This window comes from Meles meles, chromosome 14 (genome assembly GCF_922984935.1).
Source record: "Meles meles chromosome 14, mMelMel3.1 paternal haplotype, whole genome shotgun sequence".
Classification (NCBI taxonomy): domain Eukaryota; kingdom Metazoa; phylum Chordata; class Mammalia; order Carnivora; family Mustelidae; genus Meles; species Meles meles.
Window position 1 is genome coordinate 17296526 of NC_060079.1, and position 13224 is coordinate 17309749.

Sequence of the window (13224 nt, forward strand, 5' to 3'; positions counted from 1 at the left end):
ATACAACACACATACATATAACAAGCTATACATATAAGTAAATGTGTGTGTGTGTATATATATACACATATATGTATATATGTATATATACATATATGTGTATATATATATATAACTAGTTTAAAACTTGCCACCATGCAGAATAATACAGGGGAAGTTAAAATATCCAATATGTAAAAGAAAGGAAATTCTAGAAGCCATAAATAAGCTTCTTTCCAACAGTGTAGAGTTCTCCCTCCTGCTACTCCACTCCTCCTCTTTGTTAAATAACAGCAGAGGGAAAAATACAAGATTTTAGAGTTTGCCAAATTTGAGAAAATGAGAAAACACAGCCAAATATATAATAGTTACACATGGGGACATTCATGAGTAGGACAAAAATGAAGCAACCTTGCCAATATTGTTTTTTAATTTCGAGGATTTTACCGTAATTTTGAGCATGTGCATTTGAAGATGAAGTAGGCACAGAGGACTCCAGCTGCAACTCAAAGTTTGTTTGTAAACTAAATTTTCAATATTTTCTTCAACAAAAACTGATTGAGTTCCTTCCCTGTGCAGGTTCTGTAAGGAATAAAAAATAGAATACAACCTAGTCTCTACCCTCAAGAAGTCTCCGACTGTTTATGGGATGTATGGAATAAAATAAGGAAATTTAAAAGTATTTGCCATGGTATGAGATACTATTATCCAGGTACAAACAATACTCTTTTTGAAAGAGTTCATGGTTTTCTACTAATGACTATAAAATAACGTTCGCATAGATTATTTGGGACTTCGTCTACCCTGTAGCCACAGCAGTGATTTCAAGTGTAAATTTGATCATCTCAGCTCTTTGTTTAACAATAGGGGCTCTCTGTTTCTTGCAGACTGGAAGTTCAACTCTAACATGAATCACATATTTCCCCATGTCCTGGATCCTTGCCCATCGTTCATTATTCTAATTATATTTTTCACCTTTCTCCTCTTTACAGTATGTGTTCCAGACAGCCTGGACCCATTCCCCAAAGCATCATACTTACATACATGTTGTTCCTTCTGCTCGAGACCCTTTTCTTTCCCCCTCTCCCCACTGTCTGATCCTCCAGCAGACCGTGAATTACGTGAAATGTAGGATTCCTCCCCTCTTGCTCACCATCAGCTCATTAAGGTCAATTGATAAATCTCTGCTCAATAAAAGTCACTGAAAGTAAATAAAATTGATACATCATGAGGACAGGCTTGGTAGATAAGGGCTGGCCTCTCACCCATAGACAGGAAAAGAAGGTAGGAAGAAGCCTTCTGAGAATGGTCACTACGGACGGTGGTAGCTCCATGTCCCAAACAGCTGGGCTTTCTCATGAGAGCTTAGCACTGTGATTCTGGAGAATTTCTAGGGTACCAGCTGCCACTAAGGAAAAAGAGCTGTGACTTGTCAGCTTAGTACAAGTTTGTTTACTGTTGTCCAGTTTTTCTACTGCCTTGCTGGCAGTATGTTGTGTGTCTCTCTATGCGCGTCTGTGTCTGATGGGCAGTGATTGTAAGGTAGATTGGTCTGGCACTTCCTGTGTGCCAGGCACTATACCAAGCACTTTGTAAAAGATTTATACCATTGAATTTTCACCATCACCCTGTGTGGTAAGGTATTATTTCCCCCAAATCTTAAGCAAATTAAAGAATTGAAAGGTAACTAAGTGACCTGAGCTCTCACAGCTAGTAAGAAAGACAGACCCTAGGGTGACTTTAAATCTAGGATAGGCAGATATGCGCATTGATGAATTACAGCAAAAGCAAGGTTATTAAATAAAAAGCTCTCTATGGATGGGCTGCCTAAATTTCCCCCAGTTGGAGGATGTTGCAGTCCTGCAGTTTTAAGCCACATATGGATAATAGCTGTGTTTATGAATATTTAACATCAGAGCTATAGGAGTAATAGGATCTATTGTTTCATTTTCATTAAGAATATATTTTCTGTAATTCCTCATTTTGCCAAATTCATTTCTTCAGCATTTTCGTTTACTTCGGAGTTAAGCCATTTACAGTTTGCCCAATTTTCAATTTTATATTACCAAATTATTTCTTGTCATCAGGAAAAAATTCACAAAAAGATTTGAGTCTGTGATCAGTGTTTCAGTCTGTACTGGGTATTATTGATTATGCTGCCTGCCCTTGACAGTTTTAGTTTGATGATTATTTTCATTATTAATTGGACAAGAGGCTAAAGTGAGACTGTTCCATCAACTATTTGAAGATTTCTTTATTCTTTATTCTCTTTACTGCTCTATTGCAATTGTCCCTCCTTTTTTTTCCCCTTACTTATTGTGTAAAAAAAATTCACAGGACTATATACCACCTAATATTGTATGTCAGCAAGACTTCAATATAAAAAACCGCCCTGCACAACTTTAAGTTTATATCTAAATCCTGTCATAAGTTCAAACATTTTTTAAAAGATATAATATCCCACATGTTCCAAATAATCCTATTTTAAAGTAAAATGTTGTATCACTGTTTCACGAAGGGGAGATAGCTAATAAGTGACTTCCAAAGGCCAAAGAAGCCTTAAGACTGAAGAAAAAGGCCAACAATTCAGCTTCCTGAGAAATGGTTTCTCAAGGAAACTTACAGAGAGTGTCCAGGACAGCCACAAGAGGACTAGATCTGCAGCCCCACAACCCTCTAAGACCTGTTTTTATAGCCCTAGAGGCTGGGAGTACCCAGTGAGGGACCACCCAGGAGGAGAATCTTTAAGAATAGGTGTGTCTGTGATAGTCATATCTCCAGTGCAGATCAAGAATGTTATGCCCCTGAGAAGTACTTAAGGGTGTGGTTAAACAAAAAGAATGTGGGTGGGGGGGCTGCTCTGAGGAAGGTTTCAGATCACAGGACAGTCATCCAGGTGGATTTCTCCGAATGCGTTAGTCTGGTTCACACAGTCACTTTTCAGATAGATTTGGTACAATCAAATCTATCCAATAACTAGTGATTTGATTACTGTCATCACCCATTTTAAAACACATGAATAATAAGGGGCGCCTGGGTGGCTCAGTCAGTTAAAATACACGAATCCTCCTTTTTCAAATGGACATTTTATGTAATTCCTCTTTCTCTTTGAGCTCATATTTTCATTTGATTCCCTCCCCAAAATTTATCTAAGATATCTTATTCTTGAAAGCCTTTTATTACTTACTATATTATATGAATCTACAGAAAGTATATACATTTATGAATTAGAGTTTTAGTTTTTAAATTTCTAAGATCATAAAATTTTAAATATTTAACACATATTCTGGAATAAATTATTGTAAATAACATCAGCTTACAATCATAGAAGAACATAAGTATATTATGAACTTTGGAAAATAATTATTAAATAAAAAAATAAAATGCTGTTGGAAATTCATCTCTGATTGAGATGAACGGTTAATATATCCACATATGGATATCGCTAGGACAATACTAGGATCAATTTATTACAGCTCCTCCTAGTTTTCTTTTTTGTAGATATGTTGGAAAATCTTGTTCACATAAGTCAATAGGATATTGAAGTTTTATTATAGTAGTGTTATAGTTTTTTGTACTGCTTGTAAGTTGTATGCTAAAATCGCCCAGTGACCTGTGATCAAAAATTACTTTTAATTCTCTCTCCTTCGTCAGCTCCATTAGATCCAACTTCACTCTTTGAAAGTGAATCGAGAAATCATGCAATTTGCAAAAGGATTTTTTAAAATCTGGTCATTGAGGACATCCACTTTTCAAGCTCTCTGTCAGTATTTTAACTTACCCTTATTCGAGGCTCTTTTCCCCTCAACAGATCTCAGACCTCAGGCAATATACCAGAGAGAGACGTCGCCACAACATTTTTTTTTTTTTTTAAATAGGAAAGGACACTGGGGAGAAACGATATGAGAAAGAGAACCTGTATTTCCCTGATAGGCTCAGTCTCAGCCATATAGATTTTAAGAAGTTGAGAATCTGGGGATGCCTGGGTGGCTCAGTAGGTTAAGCATCTGCCTTCGGTGTAGGTCATGATCCCCTGGGATCCAGCCTGGGGTCAGGCTCCTTGCCCAGCGGGGAGCCTGCTTCTCCCACTGCCTACCCTGGCTTGTGCTCTCTCACTCTCTCTCTCTCAAATAAATAAATAAAATCCTAAAAAAAAAAAAAAAAGTTGAGGATTTGGACATTTATTCTGTTAAATTGTGTGTACCTAACTTATCTCTTGAAAGGTTATTGCATTGCCCATTGAGAAGAGGCTGTTCCATTGTGTTTCTCTGTCAGTCCTTCCACGCATGTCTGATTATTTCTTATATCTCCTACTTCTCCGTGCCTTTAGTGAGGAAATAGCATCGCCAAGACAGGGTGGTGCAAACAGAGGGGAGAGTATCAGTTAGACGTCTCACCTTCTCTGCCGCTCCCTACGCCCTCACCCCTTGTGCCCCCACAGCAGTTAGCAGTCCAAGATGACCTTGCGCTCAGTCCTTGGAGAAAGCAAGCTTCCTCCATCTTGTGACTCGGCTTTCCTTCCAGGCCTTAGAATTCTCTCCATTCAGCTGGTGGGTGGGAAAAGAACATGCACCATCACGTAGGAATGTAAACCTGAAATTACGTATGAACTATTCCATCTTGAATATATCTGTTATAGCCCACATCACTGAACACGTATATGGAATTACAAAAGTCATGGGGACTTGTAACTTCACATTGTACTAACCCCCTTTAATTAAGTTGCAAGTGCCAGTCGGGTAGATATGACGACCTCATGAACGCTGGAAAGGGCATGTCCATCCAGCCTCCTGCAACGTTTTCATCAATTCTTAACAGAAAATAAAACCTGCAGCATAATTTAGAACTTTTCTATTCAAAAAAGAAAGTATTTTGTAATATTTGTTCTAACAGATGCGTTCAATGATTGGAGATCAGCACAGATACCACTAAACAAGTACTTTTTTAGGTTGCACAATATTCGCTGCCTTTAAAGGGGGGAGAAAAGAGAAAACTGATTTGACAGCCGTATACATGTTTCTGACAACATATACATGTCTGATACACATGAGTGCACAGCAACCCGATTTTTCTTCAACAGGATCATCAAATAATCTGTGTTAAGCACACATTTGGGTGAGATGGCTTACAAGGGCTCTCTATTACATTTGTTTTATAAATTGCTTCCTGAGCACCTCGGAGTGTAAGTGGGAAGAGCAGACCTCAGGGTATGAGGCAGCATGAACTCTTTCTCCCTTCACTTCTTTTGGATGGTAAGCAGATGGCTCAGTCTGGTTCAGTGGTCAGTTAAGAAAAAAATCACAAAGTTCCCTAAGATTTGGGATCAAGATGCTCTCATATTCTTGTTTATGACCTATATGACGTCCTAAAAATTACATTTATTCAATTTTCAAAAGACAAAACTGAATTGGGGTAGTTAGTGTCTGTTGATTAGATTTCATAGTACATTAAATAATTTGGAGAAGCAGGCAGGGACAGACCAGATGATACAGGAAGGCTGACTTAGGAAGGAAAACAAAAGCCACAAACCTCAAACAGAGATGAAAGTACATATGTGGTATAGAAAGACATCGGGGGCTGTGATGAAGAACTTCAAGAGTTATTATTATAGCAGGTCCTGAAACTTATGGAACATAATGTAACTAGTAAAACATAATGTAACTAGTAAAAGTATAAATAAAATACAATCAGTTTTATAGTCTGAGGTCATATTTCAGACCTGGGCTTGAGGCCCAAATTTTTATAGAAACGTACTGTAAACTCAATATGTAACCAACTATAAATGACATTTCTTTACATTTCTGAAACGCATACAAATTGATTAGACCCCTCATCACTTCCCTGCAGTAGTATCTTAACAGGTCATTCTGCCTCCGGTCCCAGAACCTTTTACCACAGCTTCCGCGTACCACACAGCGTTGTGTCAGAAAAACTGCAGTAGGGTACCCTCTGCTGAGTGTGCGGGCTTTCTCATTGCCTACGAGCTGGAGAGAGTAATGGAGATTGTGATGTAGTCTAAGGGTGCCCATGGCAATGAAAACTTTCCTGAATGCCAGTGTTTTATCTTGATAGTACATCATTGTTTCCATTTCATTTTCCATCCTGTCTGTAGGAATTTCATGACAAAAAATTTTCAGTTACTTACCAGAAATAATTCTAACTGATGCTCAAGAGGGGTGCCGGGTGATATTCTGTGACTCACCTCAGTCCACATTTTTTTTTTTTAAGTGAGAGTTGTCAGTGTATGAACTGAAGTCAAAATACTGCAGCCTAAAGAGCTTCCCTAACCCCTCAAGCATGAAGGACTCCTTTTTGTGAGGGAGCGTAGTCTTTCAGGATGGGGTATAACTGAGTCTAGGGTTCCCCAAGATGAAAATTAGACTACCACAGAAGAGAAACCAGTTATCCTATTTTGTTTTTTCGGAACTTAACTAAATCTCATGTCAGGAGAGATGCTTGGTGGGTTCCAACATTAAGGTAGTACCTGAGACGTCTGTGGTCCAAACTAGAAAGCTTTTCCAGTTCAGCCAAGAAGTCAGAAATGCCCACACATTATAAGATTTCTTTGTGGCCTTCCCCATATTTATTATCTCTGTCCATTTTTCTTAGTGATTTATCCAACAAACAAATATGTATGGAACACCCAGACACCAGGCACTTTTTTAGGCACTATGTATTGAGCAGTAAATGCGACAGACAGAGTCCCGTTCTCTTAAAACTTTCGCATGACAGGGGGAGGACAGAGAAAAAAAAAATTATAAAAATAATTAAGTGCTATGCAAAGAATTAAAATAGTGATACAATAGAAGAGACAGTAGAGGTTAGCTGTGGTGATTCCACACTGCTTGCCTGGAAAGGCACCTCACAAGGGCATACAAAAATGTTTAAATACAGTACTTTAGGAGAATTTTATTGCATATGCAGTTTTGATGGGAATGAGAAGGGAAAGCAGGAGGTGGTTTGTTATAAAAAAAGAAGAGGACTCTAGGCTCTCGTGGATTTCCTGGCAGGGAATTATGACCAGTTTAGAGCATTATCTTTTATCAGCCTGTCGTTAAGGATTTCAAAAGCTTAAATATAACATAGGTTACTGTAAAATAATTAGGAAGATTTTTTATAAAGTTGTAAGTAATTATGTATACAAATAATTTTCTTTCCCACAGTCCCTGTGGTAAGGGCTGCACACTTACTCAGATGATCCTGCCGTTACTCAAAATAGCTTTGTACCTTCGGATCTGTCTTTTGGAATTTACTTCCAAATTCTTGTTTACTAGCTACTAGCAAAACAATTTTCATTTAGTTTTATTCTCCTTTTACTTCTTGCCTCCAGGCTTTCCTGAGTTCCTCTGATTATCTCAGTTTCCTTTTTTTCTTGCTCCTGAGGGCCCCTGAGGACTGTCATGGCCCCAGCTGGAGGGAGAACTGATTGAGTCTATCAGTCTGGATCCATCAGGAGAAGAAAAAGACATAGCAACTTAAACAGGGAAAGTGTAAAATGAATAATCATAAATTATACCAGGAGATTAGAGTACAGAGGATGATTAGTAAGAAACAAAAAGAGCTCTAAGGATTCTAAGAAGGGTATTGGAAAGGAGCAGCCTCTACCCTTAGAGCTGTCCCTGAACCCAAGGAAGCGGCCCCCCCAAGCCTCCCTGGGGAAAGCTGGACTGTAGCTCGCTGAAGGATGGAGAAGTCACTCCAGGGCTCTTCTGGGGTACTTGCTGGAGCTCTGTCCTCCAGACTTTACAGAAATCTACACTTGAGGGAGTCACTGAAACTGTTCATGGGAGGGGTTCTCACCAGAGGCACTCTGCTATAAAACCGCCCAGGGCAGAGGGAAGTACAGGGAAAACCTTCAAGTGGCTGAGTGCGGTTGGCCATCACACGCTGCAGCCCCCCCCCCCCCCCCCCCCCCCCCCCCCGGCCCTGGAGAAGCCTCAGGTTCTGCCGAAAGCTGCCGAGTGAGTTCGCCAGCACCAGGACCGAAAACCCCTTTGTCCTCCATGCAGTATCTCCTCAGTGTCCTTTTAGACAAAGCTTAACATCATGCCAGTTAGCAAAGCAAAAACAAAGGGTACAGATATATTTTCAGAGAACGAGCAATTAAGGGTGAACGTGGGGCTGGAAAACAGTTCAAGTGATAAGCGGCAAAGTTGGTGAGACCAACTTTGGGATTACAGGGAGTGCTTAAGGAATCAGACTAACTCCTGCGTGTTTGCATGTGTTTGTGAACTACCTGCCTGCTAGAAGTAAAATAATGGAAAGGAATACAGACCAAATATACATTGCATCATTCCCAAAGAGGAAAAGAAGTAAACATGTGAGTGGGTGTGTGTGTGTGTGTGTGTGTGTGTGTGTGTGTGTGTGTGTGTGTCTTTGGTCTCCATCCTCCTGGCACAACGGCTTTCCTAGAAGGGTGCCAACACAGCTTTCGTGAAAAGCTCTCTCCTTTTTTCTGAGATGGTACTCATTGTACTGTCTGGGTTTTCAAAAGACCTTAATAGTTACACTTTTTAGCAAAGTAATGGTCATGTGGAAGATTGTTTTTGTTGTTTTGGGTGTTTTATTTGTCTAAAAATTTTCCCTACTTGACAAAAAAAAGTTATCAATCTTGTATCAGTATTCTTTCCATCAAAAATAAAATTATATTAGTCTGTGAAATTCAAGTCTGGAGAACATTGCACCGAACTAAGAATTTATTGATATAAATTGTGACAAGTCACTATAACCCGTTTGTGAAATGTATAGATTTACATTTAAAAGTCAAAGCAACAGTTGTCGCTTTATACTCAACCATAAAGATCTATAAACTTATAAACAGGACTTAAATAATAACTAAGACGATGCACTTAAGGTTCATTGTCTCTGCTTAGACCAACCAATAATAGTAGTATTATCGCTATTTTTCAGATGATGAAAATCAGATGGAGTTAAATAATTTTTCCAAGGTCCTATAACTGCTGCATAGCAGAGCCAAGATTTCAATAGGAGTCTGCCTGGCTCCAAAACATTTCAGAATTTAAATAGATGTCTGACTGCCTCCAAAACTTTCTAGCATCTAGGGAAAGACAAAGACTGAATTAAGGAGTTAGAAAATGGAATTTTCAAAATATGCAAGACTAAAGGATCATATTTTTTTTTCTAGAGAAAAGAAATGTAAAAAGGGAATTCATAACTTGTTTGCAAAGCTTAAGGAATATCATGCACGTAGAATTCAACCAGTTTTGATTTCACTGAAGCAAATATAAATGTAGTAGATTATATATAGTAATGGAAGTAGAAATGTGTTTTGTATAGTGACTATACATCGGTGTATCAGGAAGGAATGTATTTGTTGCATTTTTGACTGCAGTGCCTTTATTGAGTATGGACTTAGCTGTATTGTCTAACAGGAAGTGCAGATGTGGGGGTTGCTGAGCGTTGTTTCACTAACTCAGTATTCAGGCCAACCTCACTGCAATTCCCTTGGCTTTCCTCTCATGGTTATACAATTGCTGCTACAGTTTCTGCCATTATATCTCCACCCAAGAAAGAAGGGGAAAAGAGTGTACCAGTTACGAATAACTCATTTTATCAGCTGATGCATCCCTAAGTGACTCTGGTTTCATTCTCATTAGCCAGTTTTGGGTCAACTGTCCTCACCTCTAGTTTCAAGGGAATTTGAGAAAGCATGCCTTCGCCATGATTGGCTTAGACTGTGGATCAGACAGATTGGCCCCAGGACCAAATTCAGGCCACCCTTGTTGTTATAAATAAAGTTTTATTGGAACACAGCCACACCCATTCATTTATACATTGTCTGTGACTGCTTTCACTCTATAATGGCAAAATTGAGTAGTTGTGGTAGGGATCATATGGCTTTTAAAATCTAAAAATATTTGCTCTTTGTCCTTTTACCAAAAATACTTGCTACCTCTGCCACGGACCAACCATGATCCATTGACTGGCATAGACCACATGGATACTGGGGCTGACTGAGCTTCTATTAAGCAAGGATGAAGGAACAAAACAAATGTTGAAAAAGAACCAACAGCATATGTCAGGTTACCTTGTCCAACTGATTATATACTAGATGAAAATAGAATGTATTTTCTGTTTTAAGTCACAGGGTGACTTTGAACATATAATTTTTCTGCTCCTTCATTTCTTCATGAGGCAACTAAGAAAATTTAGAAAGGTAGAAATTTTGCAAATACTGTATATAGAATCAAATGATTGACAGTGTTGTGATCTCTCATGAATTCAGGAAGGTAATCCCTAATTTACTGACTTTTATACAGTACTGTCTAAGATATTGTCAGACTAAGTCTTAGACACACATTTTACTGATTGACACTTCCCTTTAAATGATTTATTTTAGGTTCTTGCGTACACTGAAGGACTTCATGGAAAATGGATGTTCAGCGAGATACGAGCTGTATTTTCAAGACGTTATCTTCTACAAAACACTGCTTTGGAAGTATTTATGGCAAACCGAAGTAAGGCCCCTTAAGTATTTGGAAATAAATGTGCTCATATTTGGATGTTATTTATTTACATGGTGTGATACAGTCTTCATTTTTCCCTGCTATATTTCTCTCTTTGATATGCCCTCATTAAAACAAAAATAAAAGTAAAAGTTAATTTGCTTAATTAAAAATGTTAATCCTAGATTTCTCATGGATAAAGTTATACAGAAAGCTGATTTTCCATGAAGATTCATTACCTTTACAAATAAATCATGAGAGGCACTTGAAAATGATTTCTGAAATTGATGGTTAGCTCTCTTGTGGTTTTCTAAATCATGTTTTTTCTTCTTACCACAGCCTCGGTTATGTTTAATTTCCCTGACCAAGCAACAGTAAAAAAAGTTGTCTATAGTTTGCCTCGGGTTGGAGTAGGGACCAGCTATGGTTTGCCTCAAGCCAGGTAATTATATCATATTATGTGTTATCTGTGGTTCGTTAACATACTTTAATCTCAATATGACAAATATAAATAAGGTTATACCATTATAATTATTTTGAGAACCAAGAAATTTTTCTCTGCAAGCCATTTGTATGGAAAGAGATTAGCTAGTCTAAGAATGACAGAATAGTTTGTGTATAGGTTTCTTTAACACATATATAAATGAGAAAGCAAAAAAGTTGATTGCATATCATAGCTACCATATAATTAACACATTTTTGCTTAAGATCTTACAAAAAACATGCCAAAAGCTTCATGGTATTTGTGATTAATTTTTCTTTAGTCACATATAAGTTGCTTTTGTAAATGTTATGTATACATGCTTCTTTATGAAAATGAGAATTTATGGAGATTAATAGTCGTGAATGATGATGTGCTTTTAGCCATTTCCTAAATCTTTCATCCTATTATTTTAAAATATCATTTGAAACCTTATTTTATTGAAAGATACTGTAATAGATAACACAGTCAGTAATTATGTGTATCACTAAATTCAGTTAGTCAAGTAACTGAATACCTGTCTAAAAATGGCTTAAACAAAAGGATGTTTTGCTGTTTGAGTCTTACTTTATAAAAGGTCTGGAGTTAAGGAGTTGCCAGTCCCGGCTCAGAGGTTCAGTGATGTGAGGAGCCTCAGTTGACTTCATATTCACAAAATCACCACTAGTGCTCCAGACACCACAGTTTCACCAAATGTATTAGGTGGGAAAAAGACACAAAGGATTTCTCACTGAACTTCTGTGTTTTAGGAAAGAATATATTTGTCAGATACCTCCCACAGTCTTTATCTCAGGTCCCTTCAGCCTGAATGGGGTCACCTTCCTGTCCTTAAAACAATCACTGCCGAAGCAGAGTGAGTTGACTGACTTCGGCCAATCATCCCCTGGGTAAGACTCAGGGTAAACTATACCTCTGAACTCCTTGCCACCTCCTACTTGAACAAAATAGGTTTCCTGGTGGCAAGAAAGAAAGAACCCAGCTTTGGATAAACAAACAACAGTGTCTTCTTCTGCATGGCCCACTGTGCCCATGGGAATTATTGCAGAGCCCAGCATGGAGGGAAAGAAAAACTAATCTTTGTCCATCTTCCCTTAAATAGGCTACAGACATTTAAAAGACACGGACTGTGTCTTATTTATCTTTCATCCAAAGCACCTAGCACAGTGCCTAATTGCTGAGGTGCTTTCTAGGTGCTACTCAGCTGGAGTTACCTTCCATCTCAGTGCACCGGCTCTCGTATTAAGCTCACAGTGTAAGACCAGTTCGCTGACATGTATGTACATGCTCAGGCTATTTACTAGCAGAATGACAAGATTAAATTAAGACATTAGTGGATAATGAAGAAGTACTTCTGTAGAATACAGGTCAAAGGAAAAATGCATTTAATCTATCAAAAAAAAAAAAGAAAATGAGGTTAGTTTTGCCAGAGTTGTTCTTACTGAATCGAAGCTAACACATGTAATGACTGCTTCCTTTCCCAAGTGCTTTCAAACTGTTTGTTTAATTGTCAATGCATGAATTTTTCCAGGAATTGACATTAAGAACTGACAAATAGATTTCATCCTTTTTTTTTTAAATGATCTTCTGCCTCCTGACATCTTTCTTAATGATCATGGTTCTTCAGAGATTACCAATAGGGGTTTCTCAATGATGTGTATAAGTTCCTTCCATGCTTTGGGACTTGTCTGGACCTGGATGCATTTAAAACAACTGGAAGCTCTTGTATTCTCTCCCTTATCTATTATGAGTATAATTTCCTTTTAAGCACCTTTGGTCTGCCTTTGGCTGTTGGAAGATTATCCTTCTTGATTGAAAAACTGGAAACAAAATAGATGTTTAGTAGTTTGGGGTTTGCTGTGGCTTCAAACAACCATTCGACCTTAAACCCCTGTGGTCCTTTGTTCCCCTCCACACCCCAAAGGCTCAACTCATTCTTAGTTTCCTAATGATACTCTCAGAAGTTCAATTTTACATAGTTCCTGTGATATATAGCCTTGGAAGCAGCAGATGGGGGAAGGAGAAACACTGAATCCAGGCTGAGTCCTGCCCCTTCCTGGCTGGGTAACACTAACAGAGCCTGGTACTTAGGAGGAACTCAATTCATATTAGTGGAAAGGATAAAGAACACTGGGCAAGAGGAATGACACTTTCACCTGCTATAAAATGGAGATGGTATCCCTGAAAAGAGATGTTTTATGAATGTCTTGAGATCATAAAGTGAAGACATTTTATAAACTATTAACACATACACTCTGTACACGTATATGCAACACGTACACACAGATACAGATAAGTAGG

The 13224-nt window shown here is 38.2% G+C and overlaps 1 protein-coding gene across 9 annotated transcripts in view; it reads left to right on the top strand.

The window, feature by feature from the left end:
* Positions 1 to 13224, top strand: part of NBEA (neurobeachin) — a 687041-nt gene that overhangs the window by 561816 nt on the left and 112001 nt on the right. For all 9 annotated transcript variants that reach the window (XM_045977917.1, XM_045977919.1, XM_045977920.1 and 6 more), the window contains 2 exons: positions 10340 to 10457; positions 10785 to 10887. In XM_045977917.1, the coding sequence (XP_045833873.1) occupies positions 10340 to 10457; positions 10785 to 10887 (221 nt within the window). The remainder of the gene's footprint in view (positions 1 to 10339; positions 10458 to 10784; positions 10888 to 13224) is intronic.